Source organism: Rhincodon typus, chromosome 5, assembly GCF_021869965.1.
Source record: "Rhincodon typus isolate 14 chromosome 5, sRhiTyp1.1, whole genome shotgun sequence".
Classification (NCBI taxonomy): domain Eukaryota; kingdom Metazoa; phylum Chordata; class Chondrichthyes; order Orectolobiformes; family Rhincodontidae; genus Rhincodon; species Rhincodon typus.
The window spans coordinates 44,020,010-44,041,780 of NC_063336.1; the positions used below are offsets into that span (position 1 = coordinate 44,020,010).

The following is a 21,771-nucleotide window of genomic DNA, read 5'->3' on the forward strand; positions in this document are numbered from 1 at the left end:
CCCATTTCTGAAGAAGGGTCTAGACCCGAAATGTCAGCTTTCCTGCTCCTCTGATGCTGCTTGGCCTGCTGTGTTCATCCAGCTCTACACCTTGTTAACCTTGAACACTATTACATTATTACTTTTCAACCTTGCTGAAATGTTTGGTAAAGTATGTTTAATGGACTCATGTTTTTCTTATTACTCCTGTCCTTTGTGCTTCTTATTATATGTGTACGTGACCTCATGTTGACCAGAGAGTAAAATAGAAATATTCTCTTTGCTTTGTACCATGTATTTGCCTTACACATAAAAACAAATAGATGCAGTCGATTAAAATTTCCTTGGTATCCTTCCAGTACGAAAGATCATATGATACTGTACATATTGTAAAGCTATCCTTGTCACAGATGGTGGTGCAGAATAGTGAGCAGTGTTGTGGGCAACAAGACTAAACTATTTTCATGGATTCATTATAACTACTTGAGAGGTTAGGATTCTACAATTCAATTGTGTGATACTATTATTAAAAATAGTGTAATAATTCCATCTGAAACTCTAGCCTTTGCTAATTTCACAGAGAGGAAATAGGGATGCTGGAATAGTTTAAGGAATGACTGAAAATGCATTGCTAAGAGATTGTTTCAGTCATACTTGAAAGGAACCTAAACCATATCTTCAGAAGAGCATCACCTGCACTCATCCACATGACTTAATAGAGAGCATGAGTGTTGCAGATCACAGAGAAGAAGATTCATTGCACTTATGCTGTTGGTCCTAACTGTGCAAATGTTTAATGTTTTGGTTTGAAATTTATTTGTTTCTTATCAAATCCTTTTAGTTTAAACGCTTCAAATAAAATAGTCAAGGAAGGAATTTCAAGCAATTTTAAGTTTTGGCACTACTATTTTGCAACGTAATTTCAGATGGAACTTGCACATAGCTACTAGGTACAGTTCATCAAAGTTAGAATCATAGAGATGTACAGCACGGAAACAGCCCCTTCAGTTCAACTTGTCTGTACCGACCAGGTATTCTAAATTAATTGAGTCCCATTTGCCAACATTTGGCCCATATCCCTCTAAACCCTTCCTATTCTTATACCCATCCAGATGCCTTTCACATGTTATAATTGTACAAACCTCCACCACTTCCTCTGGCAGCTGATTCCATACTGTGAAAAAGTTGCCCCTTAGTTCCCTTTTAAGTCTTTCTCCTCTCTGCTAAAACCCATGCCCTCTAGTTTTGGACTCCCCTACCCTGTGAAAAAAAACCTTGGTTATTCACCCTATTCGTGCCCTTTATGATTTTATAAACCTCTATAAGGTCACTCCTCAGCCTCCAACACTCCAGGGAATATAGCTCCAGCCTATTCAGCCTCTCCTCCAAACCCTCAAACAGCTCAAACCCTCCAATCCCTGCAACATCCTTATAAATTCTTCCTGAACGCTTTCAGGTTTCACAACATCTTTGCTACAGCAGGAAGGCCAAGCTATCTATTTAGAGAGTTTCCCTTTGGGCTGACCTTATGCACAGTGGTCTTCAAGCGTACCTGTCATTTGATGACTCGTTTATCTCTCCAGAGACCAATATGATACCCTTATTTGACAACAAGTTCACAAAAAGAGCATTCAGTCTTCAGCATTTGGATCGAAGTAGAGATCTCCTTGATAAGCATGAGAGCTTCTAGGCTGATAGACATAAACTTTATGGGAGCCAGGTTTCATTCTTCTTGTAAGATACAATTTCTATATTTATAGAGTATGAGATATACTGAAACAAACATTATTGTTGACAGGCTAAGTGAATGGGCAAGATCAGAGAGAATATAATGTGAATGAGTGTAAAGTTATTCACTTTCACAGGAATACAAAACAGAAAGGCAGAATTATTCTTAAATAGTGAGAGGTTGGGAAGCATTGATGTCCAAAGGATCCTGGTGGCCTTGTTCATGAATTATGAAATGCTAACATGCCACTGCAGAAAGCAATTAGGAAGGTAAATGGTCTGTTGTCCTTCATTGCAAAGGAATCTGAGTACAGAAACAAACTTGACTTGCTGCAGTTGTATAGAGCGTTTATGAGACTGCATCTCAAATATTGTGTACAGTTTCGGTCTCCTTATCTAAGGAAGAATGTACTTGCAAAGAAGCGCAGCAGATGTTCATCAGGGTAATCCCTGTGATAGTGTGTGAGGGGAGATTCAGGAAACTGGACCTGTATTTTCAGTGTTTTGAAGGCTTAGTGGTGATCTAATTGAACATTGCAAAATCCTTACAAGGCATAAATGTAAGGAAGATGTATACAGGATCTTTCCTCTGGCTAATGAGTCTATTATCAGGCGACAGAGTCTCAAATAAGGACAGGCCCCTTAAGACACAGATGAACAGAATTTCTTCACTAAGAGGGTGGTGAATCTTTGGAATACTGTGCCCCAGAGAGCTGTGGGAGCTCAATCATTGAACATGTTCAAGACAGAAATTGATAGATTAAGTGATGCTAATGATTGTTGGGGAAAAGGCATGGAGTTGAATGGTCTCCCATGATCTGTTTGAATGGCAGAGTATGCTCAAATGGCCAAATGGCCTATTCCTGCTCTAATTTCCTATATTTCTCCTTTGGCTGATAATGAAAGCACAAAAATGTTAGGACCAGGTTTTTTGTTCAGCATTTTGGATTCTTCTTGAGATCCTTCAACTAAATAACTCTCTGCCTGGCTTCTGTTCCTCTTTTCCAAACAGATGACACAGAGTCAACCCAACAGAGACGTAATGTCCTTACACTTGAATACTTAAAGCAGCCATCTCTCCTTATGGTTTACTGATTGATTCTGAGAATGCCAGTAACTTTGTCACTGATTCTTGGTACTTACCCACCAGTTTACTATTGTGACGCTATGGACTATAACAATAGCTATAAAAGAAATTCTTGAAATAAGCTCTGTGCAAAAGATTCAGCTTGTTCAGATGTATCATCATGCTACTTGTTACTGCAGTAGCAAATTGTGTTGATGAACATAAAGGATCACACAAAATATAATACTTAATTATAATTTTCCCACAACATAATGATAATTTGCTAAATCAGTCCAGCATCAACCATTGAATCTTTTATTACGCGTGCTATCAAAAGAAAAAAAAAGAAACCCTTACATTTATACAGTACTTTTTACTGAATATGGTTAAAAAGAAGTAAAAAGAGAAATAAGAGTAACGAGAAGCAAAGAAGTAACAGTTAAATCAAAAAGGAAAATTAAAGAGAGGGCATGAGAATATATTATGAGGCAAGGTAAAGAAAAACCCAAAGATGTTTTACCAATATATAAATTGCAAAAATGTAGTTGCTGTAAAAGAGGGACCTATCAGAGATAAAGAAGAGAACTTGTGTGAAGATGCAGAGGATGTTGGAAGAATTTTAAATGAATTTTTTATCTCCATATTCACAATGAAAAGGGATCATTTGGATACAGTAAGTCAAGAGGAGCAGTGTAAAATATTGGACAAAATAATCATATTGAAAGAGGAAGTATTGGAGGAGTTGGAATCCTTGAAAGCGGATGAGTTACCAGTGCCGCATGGATTGTTCCCAAGAAATTATGAAGGAGATCAAAGAGGAAAAAGTGGATGCTCTTAGGATTATTTTTCAACCTTCTCTCGACATAGGTGATGTGCTGAAGGATACAAAGGAAATTATAAGCCGGTTAGTCTGACTTTGGTGTTGGGCGAATTGTTAGAATCAATCCTGAAAGATCAGATAAACTGTCACCTAGAAAGGTATAGACTAGTCATGGATAGTCAGGATGGATTGGTTAAGAATAGGTCATGTCTTACAAATTTGATTGAATTCTTTGAGGAAGTGACATGGAGGATTGATGAATGTAGTACAGTAGATGTTGTTTACATGGAATTTGGTAAGGCATTTGACAAGGTCCTACATGGCAGGCTGGTCAAAAAGTAAAACCCCATGGAATACATAATAACGTGTTGAATTGGATCCGAAGTTAGTTTAATAACAGGAAACAAAGGGTAATGGTCAGTGTCTGGCTTTGCAAATGGAAAGCTGTTTCAAGTGATGTTCTGCAGGGCTCGATACTGGGGACCCTGTTGTTTGTTTTATACATTAACAATTTGGACTTGAATGTGACGGGCACAATTGGGATTTGCAGATAACACAAAGATTGGCCATGAGTGGATAGTGTAGAGATTGGCTGCAGGATGCCAAATGATATAGATGGTGGAGTGGGCAGGAAAGTGGCAGGTGGAGTTCAACTCTGATAAGTGTGATTGAGGTACTGCATTTAGGGAAATCAAACAGTAAATAAGCAGGAATATACTGAGACGGGTAGGTGAAGTGGTACATGGAATGCACTCCTTCATTGGTAGAAGAATACAATAAAAATGTAGGGATATAATGATGAAACTATATAAGACACTGATGAGGCCACAACTAGAGTATTGTGTGTAATTCTGGTCACCACATTACAGGAAGGACGTATTTGTTTTGGAGAGAGCGCAGAGAAGACTTACCAGAATGTTGCCCAAGCTGAGAATTGTAGTTACGAGGAGATATTGGGATTGGGGTTGTTTTCCTTGGAACAGAGAAGGCTGAGGGGTGACATGAATGAGGTATACAAAATTGTGAGGGTTAGAGATAGAGTAGACAGGAGGGACCTGTTTCCCTTGTCAGAGAATTCAAAAATCAGAGGTCATAGATTGAAGCTAAGTGGCAGAAGCATGAAAGGAATGTGAGGCAAAGCTTTTTTATGCAGAGGGTGACGGGTCTCTGGAATTCACTGCCTAAGCTGATGGTGGAGGCAGAGACACGAAACTCTTTTAGCAAGAACCTGTTTCTGCACCTTAAGTGCTGTAAGCTGCAGGGCTATGGGCCGTGTGCAGGAAGATGGGATTAGAAAGGGCATCTGGGTGTCTTTGGGTCAGCTTGGACAAGATGAGCCAAATGGCCTCTTTCTGTGCTGTCTCATTTCTGTGGTTCTATGGAATGTCTTAAACTGATTTACGACCAATGAAATATTTCTCTGCTGTACTGTTTGAAGAAAAAGTGGCATAAACTTTGCGCACTCAAACTCCAGAAGCAATGTGACAATGACCAGATTTGTTTTTGTTCATTAATTGATGGATAAATATTGGCTAGGCTAGCAGGGAGAATATCCTTGTTCAAAATACCCCATCTGGTTTATTTGAAATTACAAGCTTTTGGAACACTGCTCCTTCATCAGGTAAAGTGAAGAAAAGCACACAGGCACAGAATATAAAGGCAGCCTATGCCTGTGTGCTTTTATTCACTTCACCTGACAAAGGAGCAGTGCTCCAAAAGCTTGTGATTTCAAATAAACCTGTTGGACTGTAACCTGGTGTCATGTGACTTCTGACCTTGCCCACCCAAGCCCAACACCGGCACCTCCACAACATACTTCAGATGTTTTTACATCTAAAAGACATCTCTTCCTAACGCACTGCAGTAGGAGTGTCAGCCATGATCTTTGTGCTCAAGCCACGGAATGAGACTTGAAACCCAGAGCCTACAAGTCGAGGTGAGAATGCTGCCTCTTGAGCTGCGGATAAAAGGATGAAACTAAATAAATGGTTTTGACTTCCGGAACCAACACAAAAGAGTTGCAACTCTTGTTGGTTTGTTGATCGTATTGATGAGAAGACTATGTCCTGTTGATCAATGTTAATGAAATACACTATTATAATAGTCCCTCATCCTAAAGTATGTTTGTGTAGCATGTAGAAGCGAATGAATCCAAGAAATATAATTTACTCATTTCTGAGTGAGTCTTTTGTATGTTCTGAGTACCTTGTTTCACATGTGATATTAAAAAATGAAAAATGATAGTATGTGCATGTAAGGTCAAATGGGGAAACATTTTTGAGAAGACTTGCAAGTGTATTTTAGCCAAGATGCAGTGCTAATGTGCTTTATTCAAAACTAATTGTTATTTCATAAGACCAGATTTGTCCCATCATATGACCTGTACCATCCTAACAACACCAGTCACATACATTGCTCAGTTAGAAAATTACAAATGTGTTTGTTGTACAGTTTTGTGAAATTCCATTTGAATGATCTTTTGGCACAATTTCAGTGAGTCGTATCATACAAATTGGAATTTGAAAATATTGTATGAATGAATGATTTTAGCTAATAGATTGAGGCTGATTTCATCCTGACAAGCTTAATGTTTTTTGTGCCTACAGATGGGAGACGTTATGGGCAGGTGAACCTGAGAAAGTGAATGTCTCACAGGCTCGCCAATTTACACCATGCATTAAACAACTTGACTTCATGACAAACTTGATTCGCTTGGAACTGAACAGTTCTCTCCTAGATTACTACACAGAGTTGGATGCTGTCCTGTTACATGGTGTTAAGGACAGGCTTCTTCCTGTGCACAAACCATCGATGCTAGATCTGGAAGATGATGACAAGGATGACCACAGTTTAGAGTTCTTCAATGGGCAAATCACTGGAATACCCCTGCCTGAATACATCAAGAATGGTTATTTTGAAAAACTGCCTTATGAGGTAAGAGGTTGGTTAGAATGCGTACAGAATGTTTTGGGAACAGATTTAATGCATTACCTTGTTATAGGAATGAAGAAGTGATCTACTTCCAAGCCTTTAACAATTTTGCTGTATAATCCATGAGCTATAATCTTCACTAGTATTTTGGATATGCGCCGTTGTTAAGCACCTGGCCATCATTCTGCATCTAGGGTGGGTTAATGCATACCTTGGCTCATTTTATATGGGAATTAGCCTTCAGCACCAACATGGTTTCAGTTCACAGAACAAAATTTCACCCTACCCTTATGATGTTTGACAATGGTTTTATTTTGTCAAGTAGGAATTTCATCCATAGTAGTTTCTTCATGTTTTGGGAAAAATAGGAGAAGCCATTGAGATCTTTTTACCAGTTTAATAAAAAAAAGTTCAGTAACTATTGCCACACATACTATTGTCTTTGTATGAAATTCACAGTGCCATTTGCATTCTAAGTTATATAACATCTTTTAATATTTTCTGCTAAATAATAATCCATGCATTGGAACCTGGTGTAGAGTGAGAAAAACTGCTAAAACTATTGTGCAAACACTCCTTAGGGATGAGTTGGTGTCTTTTCAAAAGAAAGTTCAGGACAAAAAAAATCAGAAGACATTATACCAAAGTCCTAAAACTTTGGACTTAGTTCATTGAATAAAAGTTTTTAATCTGATCCGAATAGATTTTGGTCGTGCTGCCTCAGTATTGTTCACATCCAAAAGCAGCGCTGTTTAAATAAATGTGCATTGAAATAGAAGGACTTGCATTTACATGGCACCGAAGTGCTATACACCAGCTGTCACTATTGTAAAGGAGGAAATGTGGCAGTTAATATTCACACAGCAAGCTCCCACAAATAGCTGTGAAATATCTGACCAAAACAATTTTATCTGCGTATTGAACATTGGGAAAGTTTCCTGAATGATGCCATGGAATGTTTTAAGTTCACCCGAGAGGACCAGTGCAGCCACAGTTTAATGTCTCATCCAAAAATCAGTACCTCCCAACAGTAAATTTGTATTGTGTAGAAGGGCAAGCCTAGGTTAAGTACTCATACCTCTAAGTAGAGCCTAAACCCGCAGCTTTCTGATTCAGATGTGAGACTCCTCCCACAGGCACTTTATTCCTCTGTCCAGGTAAGCAAAGTTCTGTAATAAATATTGAAGTGACCTGTATTGATATTGTGAAAGTTTAGCCTTGTGTCACAAAGCTAAAAATTACCTGCAAAATAGATTGCATTCAAAGGCAAGAAAACAAGCACAATCTGAATCTAAGGGACAAACACTTGGTCTGGAATACTTCCAGTCTCAGACTTTGTGAATCTGTTTGCATGGACATTACAGTCATCTAAACCCAGGGAAAATGCGCCATATGTTTTTAAGTCTGGGTTGTACATATTAATTCATATTGCATGTTGATTAATGAAAAGAAACTAGTAAAAACTTTCATGCAAGTAGAATTTTGGAAATAGGTTTTTGGAATTAGATTAAATTGGCTGTTAATAATGAGGAAAAATCAACTCCTGTCACTTTAATATGCTTCATTTTAGTTTACTCTTTTCAGATGATTTCTTGACTAAAGTAAAGGACAAGTAATCAATCTTCCCAATGTTAACCTATGACTGGTTGTATGAAGTGATATGCCTGACCCACAAGTCTTGAAATAAAAGCAGAAAGTGCTGGAGAAACTCAGAAGGTCTGGCAGGATCCGTAGAGAGAGAAAAACAGAGTTAACATTTTGAGCCCAATATGACTTTTCTTCGGAATGCAAATGGACTCAGCCGTGATGCTGCCAGATGTTTTAAGTTTCTCCAGCACTTTCTGTTTATATTTCAGCTCTCCAGGATTTGCAGTACTTTGCTATTTCCACAAGTGTTTGATGCTGATGCATATGTGTTGAATTTCCAGCAGAGTTCTTCCACTCATCTGCAAAAGCTTCAGCCAAACAAAACAGAAAAATCTTGACAAAATAGCATTAAAAAATTCCCTCTGAATGCCAGAAGTGTAACTGGGGCTATTTAACTGCTCATCACCTAGTACGAGGAGGGGTCATCCTTTGGGAGTCTGGTCTTAGCATCAAACATCCCCAGGCTTCAGTTCAATTTAGCTGCAGAATAAAGTTCTGACAGTCTAACTTGATCTCATTTCACAACTTAATCTATCAAAGATGCAGTAACCTGGAGTTGAATTTATGCTTCAGGCTAAAGATAGAGCTTCACAGAATTGTTCCTTCAATATTTGTAGAACAGTGGAAGTCTGTTAGAGCGTGGTTCAAAATACCAAAAAATCATTTATAATATGCGCGCCTCATGGTTTCCAAAAAAGATAAATCCTAATTTATATTTTCAGTTTGCAAGTTAAAAATGGGAGAAAATAGAGGTTTTCTAACTAACAAAATTCTAACTAACAAAAAGCTACAATGCAGTCTCACTTTTTGGATCTCAGAATCCAGATTCTAATTGGCTTCTATTGTACTTTGATGAACAAAAGCAAAATACTATCAATGCTGAAATTGTACAATACCTTACAACTTTGTCAAAATCTATGGAATGAGAAACTGAGTAAATGTTTGTGTTCTGTGATCTTTCATCAGAACTTTGATGTACTCTGTTGTTTGTACGTTGATGGTTGATGTTAAACAATTTGTCATTGAAAGTGAGTCAATCATCAAAGCCATTCCACTTGCATAGCCGTTAAAAGTAAAGTTGTTCCCTTTGCTTTAAATCAGATGACTACACAATTTTATACCGTCCTGACAATGAATTGAAACTGATTTCTTTCGTAAGTTCTTTGAGATGTAGTTTTATTTATGTTGAATGCAAAACTCATATTTCACTGAAACAAGTTTATTTGCTGATCATTGTAAATGTATTCCTGTAAGGTTTGGCCGCAAACCAAAGAAGTAGTACCAGTCAACAGGCTGGTTTCTCCAGTTTATGGCAACAGTGGATGCCACAAAATCACAAGCCTTAAGTGCTTTCTCATAACTGTCAGTCATTTTGTGGAATGAAGTGTGCAAGATATTTGATTGTCTCTGATGAAGAGAAGGAAATTACTATTAAAAGTAGGAGTTTTGTTTTACTGTGCTAGTTGAGCCACATGACCAAACAATTGTTAGGAACTGCTGAGTGGCAATAATTTAATCAGATTTCATAGGGGGCGTCCTTTGAGATATTAGGAAGCTTTAGAGAAAGAGCATGCTGGAAACTGTATGTGAATTTGTAATTATGCTTGTTAATCGTAATTACCATCTCCTTCATATTGAAATGCTCCATGATATTTTACTTGAGCTTGCTAAAATTTGCATTTTGGAAAGCAAGTTTAAATTTTTAATTCAATGTGAACTGACTGACCATGGTATACATTTGATATTACACACTGGGAATGTTTGGCTTAATCTTCAGAAAGCTGCAGATTCTCAGAAGTTCCCACTGTAACTTTGAGAATTTTGAAAAATGATGTAAAAGCCATATCCACCATTGACCTTGTGCTAAAGTTCTGGGAGGAGATCAGAAGATTGTGTATTTCAACTTTGTTGTGAGGCCATTCTTTAGTTTAATGTTTGACAATTGCCTTGACAATTGTTTTCCTGTTTTACCTTGGGCTAATTAACGTCTTTAGTTCAGTTAGATTTCAGGCCCTTTTTGTGGTTGCTAATATATGGGATACGTATTTTTTTAAACAAAGAAGTTAGATTTTTTTAAATGCTGCCACCCAGAAATCTTTGCACCAATTCTTAGCTGGGAGCCCAATCAGACCATATGTGGAAGCCCCCTCTGTTGATGTACTGCAGGTCCTTTATAGAAAGACTGTAATGTTTATCTTTTTAACTTTATTTCTTATTTTTAAACTTATACTATGAATAATTGTAAAATAATGTAACTCTTTTTCTTTATTTCTCCATTTTATATCTACGATTTGTACCTAGGTACATTGTAACTAAGATGGCGCCACGTGGGGCGACATTGTAAACTTTTCACTGTACTTCTGTACTTGAGTACACGTAACAATAAACCTAATTCTAATTCTAAATTGGGAATAAACTGGGCATCATTGTTTTTCCTGTGACATCTATTTGTATCATAAAGTTAGCTTTCAACTGTGTTGCTGTTTTGTTGCATCTGTTTTTCAGTATATTGATTTGGACATTTTTTTTTGTTCTTGCAAGTTCAATAATTGTTGTAAACACTAACATTATTATTATCCTGATTTTCTTAACGAAGGAACTAGATAAGAGCACAAATCAAAGGTGCATAAAACTGTACAGGAATAATTTTTAACTTTGGGTCACCGTGTTAAGCGGGTGGCACTGTATCAATCCTTTTTATACATCTCTCTTAGAACATAGAACATAGGACAGCGAACAGTACAGCACAGGGAGGGGCCTTTCGGCCCATGATGTTGTGCGGAACAATACACCAAATTAGATTAATCCCTTCTGCCTGCCCTTGGTCCATATCCTTCCATTCCTTGCATATTCATGTGCTTATCTAAAAGTCCCTTAAACACCCCTATTGTATCTGCTTCCGCCACCACCCCTGGCCATGCGTTCCAGACCTCTACCACTCTCTGTGTAAAAAAAAATTGCCCCTCACATCTCCTTTAAACCTTTTAACCTTAAATGCATGTCCCCTAGTATTTAGACGTTTCAACTCAAGAAAAAGATTTTGACCACCAACCCTATCTATGCACCTTCTATGACGTCTCCTCTCAGTGACTGCCGGTCCAGAGAAAACACCCTGGTTTTTCTAGCGTCTCCTCATAGCTCATACCCTCTAATCCAGGCAGCATCCAAGTAAACCTTTTCTGCGCCCTCTGTAAAGCCTCCACATCCTTCCTGTAATGTGGCGACCAGAATTGAATGCACTACTCTAAGTGTGGCCTAACCAAAATATTATAAAGCTGCAACATGACATCCTGACTCAATTCCCTGACCAAAAGAAGCAGGCATGCTATCCGCCTTCCTTACCACCCTATTTGTTTGTGTGGCCACTTTCAGGGAGCTATGGACTTGAACCCCAAGATCCTTGTATACATCAGTGCTGTTTAGGGTCCTGCCATTGACTGTATACTTTTCCCTAATGATTGATCTCCCAAAGTGCAGCTCCTCACATTTACCCAGATTAAACTCCATGTGCCATTTCTCTGACCATATCAGCAACTGATCTATATCCCACTGTATCCTTTGACACCCTTCTACACTGTCCACAACTCCACTGATCTTTGTATTGTTTGCAAACATACTAACCCACCCATCTACATTTTCATCCAAATCATTTATATATATCACAAGCAGCAGAGGTCTCAATATGGATCCCTACAGAACACCACTAGTCACGGACATCCAGCTAGAAAAACACCCTTCCGCCACTACCCTCTGACTTCTATGGGCAAACCAATTCTGAATCTAAGTGGTCAAGTTACTGTGGATCCCAAGCATCTTAATCTTCTGGATGAGCCTAGCATCAGGGACCTTGTCGAAAGCCTTACTAAAATCCATGTGGACAACATCCGCTGCTCTACCCTCATCGATCACCTTTGTTACCTCCTTGAAAAATTTAATCAAGTTAGTAAGACATGACCTGTCCCGCACAAAGCCATGCTGACCGTCACTAATTAGGCCATGCATTCCACAGCACTCAGTGCTGTGTTACTTACTGTTTTTGAGCATATATAGATAGTAACGGTTTGGATGTAAATGTGGGAGAAATGAAAAGTTTGCAGATGGTACAAAACTTGGCTGTGTAGTTGGTGGTGCAGAGGACGGCTGTTGATTGAATGATAACAGCAGGGTTGAGTGGGTAGAAAAGTTGCAAATGGAATTCAATCTAGAGAAGTGTAAGGCAATGCATTTGAATAGGATAAATAGAGTAAGTGAATACACAATAAACTGGAGGATATTAAGAAAGCTGGAGGACTTGAGAGACCCTCCAAGAAGGAAAAGCCAGTAAAACCGGCAGACGAAACACATTGGTCCAACTCATCCTGTAAACTTCAAAATGGAACTCCCAGCGCAACCAGTACATTCATTTACAGGTATTGCAAATTTTTAAAAATTGGTCTTTCCCTCTGAGTTGAACTGCATGTGCTGAGATCACTGAAGATTGCAGGGCAAGTAGATCAGATGGTAAAGAAATTATTGGAATGCATTTGCATAAAAAGCTGTTTAGGCCTCATCTGGTATTTTATGTACTTTACAAGTCAGATCCCAGACTGAAATCTAGTTTAATGGATCATATTTTTGTTTGGGTTTTAACAAGATAGTTTCTTACTAAGACATAAACATGCAATATTCCAATTTGAGTTTTAACAATAAAACCAGTTTATGATGCAAAAAAATGAAGCTAAAATAGAATACGCCAAACTATTTGCAGACAACACATTTAAAAAGAGGTAGTTACGGTGATAGTGGATGCACTGGTAGCAATTTTCCAAGAATCAGTAGATTCTGAAAAAGTCTCAGAGGATTTGAAAACTGCCAATATAACACCTTTATTTGAAAAGGAAGGAGATAAAATAAAAGCTAACTAAAGGCTAGTTAGCTTAACATATGTTACTGGGAAAAATGTTAGCGTCTAATATAAAGGATTTAATAGCAACACATTTTGAAACACATCATATGCTCAAGCAGAATCAGCATGGCTGCAAAAAGGGGAAATCATGCCTGATAAGTTTATTAGAATGCTTTGAGAAGTTTACAAGCAGGATAGATAAAGGGGAAACAGTGGATGTAATTTATTTGAATTTTCAGAAGGTATACATACCACAGATTAGGCCACTTAACAATGTGAGTATCCATGGTGTTGGAGATGGTATATTAGCATGGATAGAAGATTAACTAACTAACAGAAGGCAGGGAATTGGGATAAGTGGGGGCATTTTCAAGACGGGAGCCTGTAACTAGTTAAGTACCACAGAGATCAATGCTGGAGCTGGAATTATTTATAAAATATATTAATGACTTGGATGAAGAAAATGAATGTACTATTTCTAAGTTTCTGGATGACACAAAAATGGTTGAGAAGGCAAGTGGTGAGAATGACACAAACTCTGCAGAGTGATGTAGACAGTAGGCGAAAGTAAGCAAGTAAGCAAAAACTTGGCCGATGGAATATAATGTGGGAAATGTGAGGTTTTACATTTTGCAGGATACAGGAACTGAATATTATGTAAATTGAGAAAGACTGCATAAAACAGCACAAAGATGTTTGGAAGACCTTGTACATAAGTTACAAAAAAGCTAACATTCAAATTTAACAGGCAACATGGAAGGCAAGTGAATGTTTGCCTTTATTTCAAAGGAAATGAAGTATAAAAGTAGGGAGGTTTTGCTGAAACTGTACAGGGCAATAGTCAGACCATAGCTGGAATACTGAGAGCTGTTTTGGGCTCCTCATCTAAGGAAAGATGCACTGGCATTAAAGGCAGTCTAGAGAACCTCTGTACTCATTGGGGTTTAGAAGAATGAGAGATGATCTTACAGAAACATACAAGATTCTTAGGGGACTTGACAGGGGAGATACTGAAAGATTGTTTCCCCTTATGGGAGAGTCTAGCAGCAGAAGGCTTAACCTCAGAATAATGGGTCTCCCATTTAAAATAGAGATTAGGGTTGCAAACCTGTGGAATTCTTTACAGCAGAGAGCTGTTGAGGCTGGGACATGAAGTATACCCAAGGCTGAGATAGATTTTTAATCAATAAGGGAATCAAGATTATAGGGAAAAGGCAGGAAAGTTCTGGTGAGGATTGTCAAGTCAGCCATGATCTCATTGAATAGTGGAGCAGACTCAATAGGCTCCTCTTCCTAGCATCACAGATGCCAGTCTTCAAGCAATTTGATTCACTCCATGTGATGTCAAGAAAACTGCTAAATGTCATTGGGTACTGCAAAGGCTATTGCACTGAAAACATTCTGGCATTAGTCCTGAAGACTTATGCCGCAGAACCAGTGGAAACCCTAGCTAAGCTGTTCCTGTCTAGCTGGCGCCTATCAGACAATATGGAAAATTGCCCAAGTATGTTCAGTGTGCAATAGCAGGTCAAATCCAACCCAGTCAGTTACTGCCATATGAGTCTGCAAAGTGATAGAGGGGGTTGTTGACAGTGCTATCAAGTGGCACTTGCAAATGGAAAACCTGTTCTGAATCTCTACTCAGCTCCTGATCTCATTACAGCATTGGTCCGAACGTGGGCTGAAAAGTTGAACTCCAGAGGTGAGGTATGAGTGGCTGATCTTCACATCAAGGCCACATTTGACCAAGGGCAGCATTAAGGAGCCCTAGCAAAACTGGAGTCAGGGGGAATTGTTGGGGAAGCTCTCCACAAGCTGGAATCATACCTGGCGCAAAGGAAAATGTTTGTAGTTGTTGAAAATCAGTTGACTCAATTCCAGGACATCTCTGTAGGAGTTCATCAGGGTAGTATCCTCGGCCCAACATCCGCAGCTATGTCATAATGAACCTCCCCTCCACCATAAGATCAGAAATGGGAATGTTAGCTGATGGTCACACAATATTCAGCACATTTGCAACACCTCAAATACTGAAGAAGTCCATGGTCAAATTCAGCATAACTGGAACACATCCAGGCTTTTCTTTATATGGCAAGTAAAATTTGTATTAAATAAGTGTCAGACAGTAACCATGCCCAAACTGATTGAATCATTAAGCATTGTCCCTTGTCATCCAATGGCAGATATTTCTATTGCTGAATCTCTTAATGTCAAATTCCTCCGGGTTACCACTGTACAGAAACTGAACTGGACTAGCTATGAGGAGAGATTGGACAGGAAAGGCTTGAATCCACTGGGGGTTTATGAGATTAAGAGGTGACTTGATTGAAATCTTTAAGATGTCAAATATTCTTACAGGATGGAAGTGAAAAAGACGTAGAACTGGGAGTCTATGGTTGAAAATAAGGGGTTATCTATTTAATACAGATGAGACAATTTTGTTTTCTCTCTGAGGATTGTGAGTCTTAGGAACTCTTTCTGAAAAACGCATTGGAAATAGAATCTTTAAATATTTTTATGTGTCTCTGAGTATGGCCTGCAGACAGAGAGGTCAGGTGCCATCTGCTTGAGGGATTTTTCTGTCCTCTTGGATCTATCCATGCACTCTGCAGGTTGGACTGAGGACCTGAGGCAGGATGGACTGTTGATGGAAGGAATTTTTGCAGTCACTGGGAAATTGAGCAGACATATGAGGTCTTGATGGTCACATGGTTACAAATGACAGTGCTATGTCCCTAGGCTACTCATGTAACGGCAGTAAAACATTGGATTTTCTGCCATTGTGAGGTTGTGTCAGTCACTAAAGAAACCTACTGTCCAACTCTGACAAAATCTTTTCTCTACTACGTGGGTGAGGATCAGTTGGCTGGATGGCTGTTTTGTGAAGCAGGGTGAAGCCAACAGCGAGAATTCAGTTCCAGCATCGCCATGAAGGTTACTTCTCAACCCCTGCCCTCACCTGCGGTGTGGTGACCCTCTGATTAAACCACCACCAGTCATCTCTCTCTCATTAATGAGAGAGCAGTCCTATGGTCTGGAAGGACTGTGGCAACTTTACATTTACCTTACACATAGTGCCAGGGGTTTGCCAACCAGTGTCACAGCCTTGGTGCTTAGTATCACTTTGCCACCTGTCTTAGGCAGCAACAGAATGTTGGGTGCAACCGATCTGTAGGTGAAATGACAGCAACCCTTCCAGCTTACCAGATACATATGACCAGAGTAAAATCAAACTTCATTCCTGTCAAGACACAATGGGATTCCACTGCTTTTCCCTCCTCCACAATTAATGACAAAACAAAAGTATAAGCCATACCTGCAGTGAAGAAAAACATGACAAGAAAAACATGGAGGACTGCCATAGTAAGTGCCCAGTCTCCCTCTGCCCCACTAACCCTCTCATAGGGTCATTGCAATATCCTGGAGTGGTCATGACTAGATCCTTGCGTTGTAAGCATCCGCTGCCATTCAAAAAATGAAAACGTCCAACATTTACACCTGTTAACAACCAGCTCAATTAGCTTGGATTGGTGAGAGCACAGGATTCCTGTCCCACTATTCTGCTCTGTTGCTTCTTGCAGGCAATGGGACTGATGGCTTGAAATGGACAGGCTGCTTCACATTGTGTTCATGAGAGGGTGGGAGAGCAAAGGTTAAGCTGAACAAAAGGAACAAAATTGTGGACATTATTTTAAAAACACGATCAGCTTTTCTTTTGTTATTGACATGAGCGTTATGAAATGGATCTTTAGCATCCAGTGATTATCTTTACATTGATAATACCTGAAAAGTTGGTATCATTGAATTGGCATTCTGTACACAAAAGAATTGCTGCTCACATTCTGCACCCACATTTGAAGCATTTTTGTACTTTTTGATCCTGTATAGTTGTCTTTTGGATTCTTTCTTTTCTTACGAGATAACATAGAATGATTTAGTTTTACAAAGTAGTTTGGAAAATAAAATGGGATTGTTAATTATTGCATTGCTAAGGCTTTTTATATTTATGCTGTCATTTAATTATTCTAGTGATTCTGCTACAACAGTATATCTGTAAAGGAGATGACAATAAAAAAGTTGTTTTCCTGTTTTATACTTGTCAACACAACTGTCAAAATAGTCCAGTTTAGCAATGATGATTGGCAAGTGTTGCATCATTGCAAACTTTGAGCTCAAAGATCAATAACATTTCTGCTTAAATTGTGTTTTTTTTAGTTCTTTGTGTACTGAACCATCATTTTGTACAGAATATTAATAAAATCTATCATGTTTTAGCATGCTATTTGTTGGTGTAAAAGTAAGGAGATATGCAACTCCTCATCTTTATGAATTCAAAGCTTGTCATGTTTTTTTTCAGTGCAGGTATGGCTTATACTTTTGTTTTGTCATTAATTGTGGAGGAGGGAAAAGCAGTGGAATCCCATTGTGTCTTGACAGGAATGAAGTTTGATTTTACTCTGGTCATGTGTATCTGGTAAGCTGGAAGGGTTGCTGTCATTTCACCTACAGATCGGTTGCACCCAACATTCTGTTGCTGCCTAAGACAGAGTGAAGCCGTGTTGCATAAATTTCAGAATGTTCCACTGTGGTGGAAGATAATTTCCAGTGACACTTTGATTAGAATGTGCACTTCCTTCATTGTAGCGTGCACAAAATCTCCTAATCTCACGAACCTTGGTTTTCTTATCTCTCACCTCCTCTTTGCACATGTAACAATGTTGATGCACATTGTCATATAAGTTCTGTTCATTGACATCTGCAAAAGGAAATTGCATACATGAATTCAGATATAATATATAAAGTGAGAATATGTTTATAATCCTGTTCCCTGATGCGTATTTTAAAGTATGCACTAAGAGTACATGAACATATCTGTTTGTAGATACCTCAGTGTTGGAAATTCAGAATAAAAAATCATCAAATTGCTCCCCTCAAAATGTTTCTGGACTGCTGTTTAAAGTAATACAGCTCACAAGTGATATTGATTACTTATAGCTTAAAAGAACCAGTTTTTGTTGAACATTTCTTGCCACTGCAGAACAAAATTTTATTAATGAGCTCAAGAACACAAGAGATTTTCATTTGTGAGTAGCTCAGCCTTTTCAACAACAATAGCATGATGACTTACGAAAGGCAGGCACAAATGTCGGAAATAACTTTCTCTATGTGATCCTATGTAAAGCAGATATCGCTATGCCGTCTAGATAATCTACGTTTCTTTTGTCATAGGAAATTTTAGGGGGATGTTGTATTCTGGCAACATAGTGACAGAATGGCAGCAGGAATTTGCTGCATTTGAGATCATGTAACCAATGCATTTGGTGTTAACTGTTTTATTGTCTTGTTGTGATTGCTATGTATGACTTATAGGTATGCTTTTGGTGGCAGCATTGCAATGTACGTACAATCTGGTTATAGTCCCTGAAATTTGCAGAGTTGAGAGGGTGTGCCAGGAGAGAAATTGGCCTTTGCTCCACCCAGTTTCTGAAAGTTGAATAGGTGTTTGGGTAGGGGGGTGAGGGGGGTGGGGGTAGGTGGTTTGACTTTGGAAGATAGTAACCTGCATTTGATAACACATTTACTCCAGTCAGTGCTTAAATGTGCAGTGGAGGTGGGTGAACTCACTCCAGAAAATACCCACTAAAATTTAATAATGGGGTGACCAATAGGATAAAAAGTCACCCGCCATCCCCAAATAGAATGGAGAGGATCTGTGAGGAGCTGCTCCTCCAATCACAAGCAGGTTTTCTCTTGCTCAAAGGATGTAGGGCAGAAACAAACAATAAGGCTTGAGGTGGAGGGGCCTGAAGCCGTGGAGAGGTAGTGAGAGTGAGTTGGCAAATCTGGGCGAGGAATGAGAGGTGGCAATGGGGAGAGAAGAGCTCCAAAGGGGTGTGTAGGGCTGAAAATGGGGTGTAGCAGCTACAAAGTGTGAGAGAGCAGTTTTAAACCTTTCAACAAAGGAATAGTGAATGCTATAATGAATACTGTTCTCAATTGGTATAATTTAATACTGATGGTTTTATTTCATAAAGGCTTGCATTTAGGTGTTACCACATCTCAAAGTGGCTCACATTCTGTGAACTACCCTGGTGTTTACTGATTGCATGAGAGACAACTGTGCAACTGCTTAGCTGTGATCTCAGCAGTACGTAGAACACATGTTTATGACGATGGGTTTTTGTATATGGAACTGTGTGAGGGATATTTCTGAAAATAAATATTTATTGCTAACTTTACACCTATTGTCTTGTACCAGTTTGAATACTGCAGTGTTTAGGAAGCTGATTCATCCCTTGTGTGTGTACTTCATGTTTACTGGAATAATGATGATTATTGGGGATAACAATTAATTAAGAACATAGAACATAGAACAGTACAGCACAGAACAGGCTCTTCGGCTGAAGATGTTGTGCAGTGCTGTTATCTTACTCTAAGATCAAACTACCCTGCGTACCCTACATTTTACTATCATCCATGTGCCTATCCAAGAGTTGCTTGAATGTCCCTAATGTATCTGACTCTTCAACCACCACCGGCAGTGCATTCCACGCACCCACCACCCTCTGTGTAAAGAACCTACCTCTGACATCTCCCCTATACCTTCCTCCAATCACCTTAAAATTATGCCCCCTTGTAATAGTCATTTCCGCCCTGGGAAAAAGTCTCTGGCTATCCACTCTATCTATGCTTCTCATCATCTTGTAAACCTCTATCAAGTCACCTCTCATCCTTCTTCGCTCCAATTAGAAAAGCCCTAGCTCCCTCAAACTTTCCTCATAAGATCTGCCCTCCATTCCAGGCAGCATCCTGGTAAATCTCCTCTGCATCCTCTCTAAAGCTTCCACATCCTTCCTATAATGAGGCGACCAGAACTGAACACAATATTCCAAGTGTGGTCCAACTAGGGTTTTATAGAGCTGCCGCATAACCTCGCGGCTCTTAAACTCAGTTCCCCTGCCAATGAAAGCCAACACACCATACGCCTTTTTAACAGCCCTATCAACTTGGGTAGCAACTTTGAGGGATCTATGGACGTGGACCCCAAGATCCCTCTGTTCCTCCACACTGCCAAGAATCCTGCCATTAATCCTGTATCCTGCATTCAAATTCGACCTTCCAAAATGAATCACTTCACACTTTTCTGGGTTGAATTCCATCTGCCACTTCTCTGCATCCTATCAATGTCCCGTTGCAACCTACAACAGCCCTCCACACTATTCACAACTCCACCAACCCATCATGTCATTGGCAAACTTACTAACCCACCCTTCCACTTCCTCATCCAAGTCATTTATAAAGATCACAAAGAACAGAGGTCGCAGAACAGATCCCTGTGGAACACCACTGGTCACCGAGCTCCAGGCTGAATAATTTCCATTTTTTCTTCTAATTCTACTTTTGTGAGTCCAGGTACCCCATTACAACAACCAAAATCCAGAAGGCATTGTTAGTACATGACTGTCTCACTTAATGAAGGAGTTACTGAGAATGGAAAAGGAGCCCCCGAAAACGAAGAAATAGCTCAAAACATCAAAATAGAGTCATTGAGAAATCTCAAAAGGAGCCCTCAGAGCAAATAAAAATTGATCGCTGCCTCCGATGGTGTGCCTGGTGTAAGATTGGAAGATTGTGGCTTGTGATTATCTGAGGAGCTTGTCTGAAACTTCATCAGGTTCTTGAATACACCAATTGTAGCTATCCCATTTCCAAAATTTGGCAGTAACTGAGTGGAAGGTGTCACACAGTCATTCTGAGTTTAATGTGATCTAAACACTGGAGGCTGCCAACATTAAGCTAATTTTTTTTGTGTTAATGCTGGACAAAGTTCTGTTATGTTGGAAACAAAAACAGAAATTGCTGAAAAAGCTCAGCAAGTCTGGCAGCATCTGTGGAGATTTCAGTGTTTGTTTCTGACTTACAGCACGCAGTTCTTTCAGTTTCCATTATGTTGGAAACTGGTATGGGTGTTTAATAATAATATATGTATTAGACCTTGTTTTTTCCCCACTGACACCCCCCCCACCCCCATTCAAATTGTGCAATATTCTGGGCTGCACTGCATAGTACCTTGTTTGGTAATCCCTTTATTCAGAATTTAATATGGATAGGAGCAGCACTTGTGAAATAGATTTCAGGTTTTATTTTCTTCCCCAAAAACTTCATGGTTGTATCACAGAAAGAGTAGAAGGGGTTGGCACGCATGAACAGTGAAAAGGTTCGTCCTTGTTTCTAATTTCCATCATCACCCCTTTAAAAAAAACACACACATACGCGCGCGCATGCACACACACACGCACTCTGAAGTTACATTAGTAGTTGATGTGACTTTCTAAGTCCTGTGTTAATGAACAAATGTTTTTAAACAGCAGCTAATATATCATTATTTACTGTTGATGGACGGGTATTTTATTCACTTTACCTGGTAAAATATTCTTGTGGATGCAATGTATCCTGTTTAAAATCAAGATTGGTTAAATTCACTTAAACTACAATATTATTGTGTTTACTTTGTAGTTTGCAGTATATCATTTCTGCGACTTATTGTAGTTAATGTATAAGTAAACTTTTATCCATCAGCCTGGGGTACAAAATGCCGCCATAATTTGAGATGTCATAAAGAAAAGTAATTCAGACAAAGTGCATCTAAAATCTGAGACTTGAGATGGCAATTGTGCTGTGATTTTGTAGTGAAGGAGTACTGGTTTGTGAAAA

At 39.0% G+C, this 21,771-nt stretch overlaps 1 protein-coding gene across 8 annotated transcripts in view; it reads left to right on the forward strand.

The window, feature by feature from the left end:
* Positions 1–21,771, forward strand: part of fbxl4 (F-box and leucine-rich repeat protein 4) — a 115,162-nt gene that overhangs the window by 24,609 nt on the left and 68,782 nt on the right. For all 8 annotated transcript variants that reach the window (XM_048596926.1, XM_048596931.1, XM_048596930.1 and 5 more), the window contains one exon: positions 6,200–6,527. In XM_048596926.1, coding sequence (XP_048452883.1) covers positions 6,200–6,527 — 328 coding nt within the window. The remainder of the gene's footprint in view (positions 1–6,199; positions 6,528–21,771) is intronic.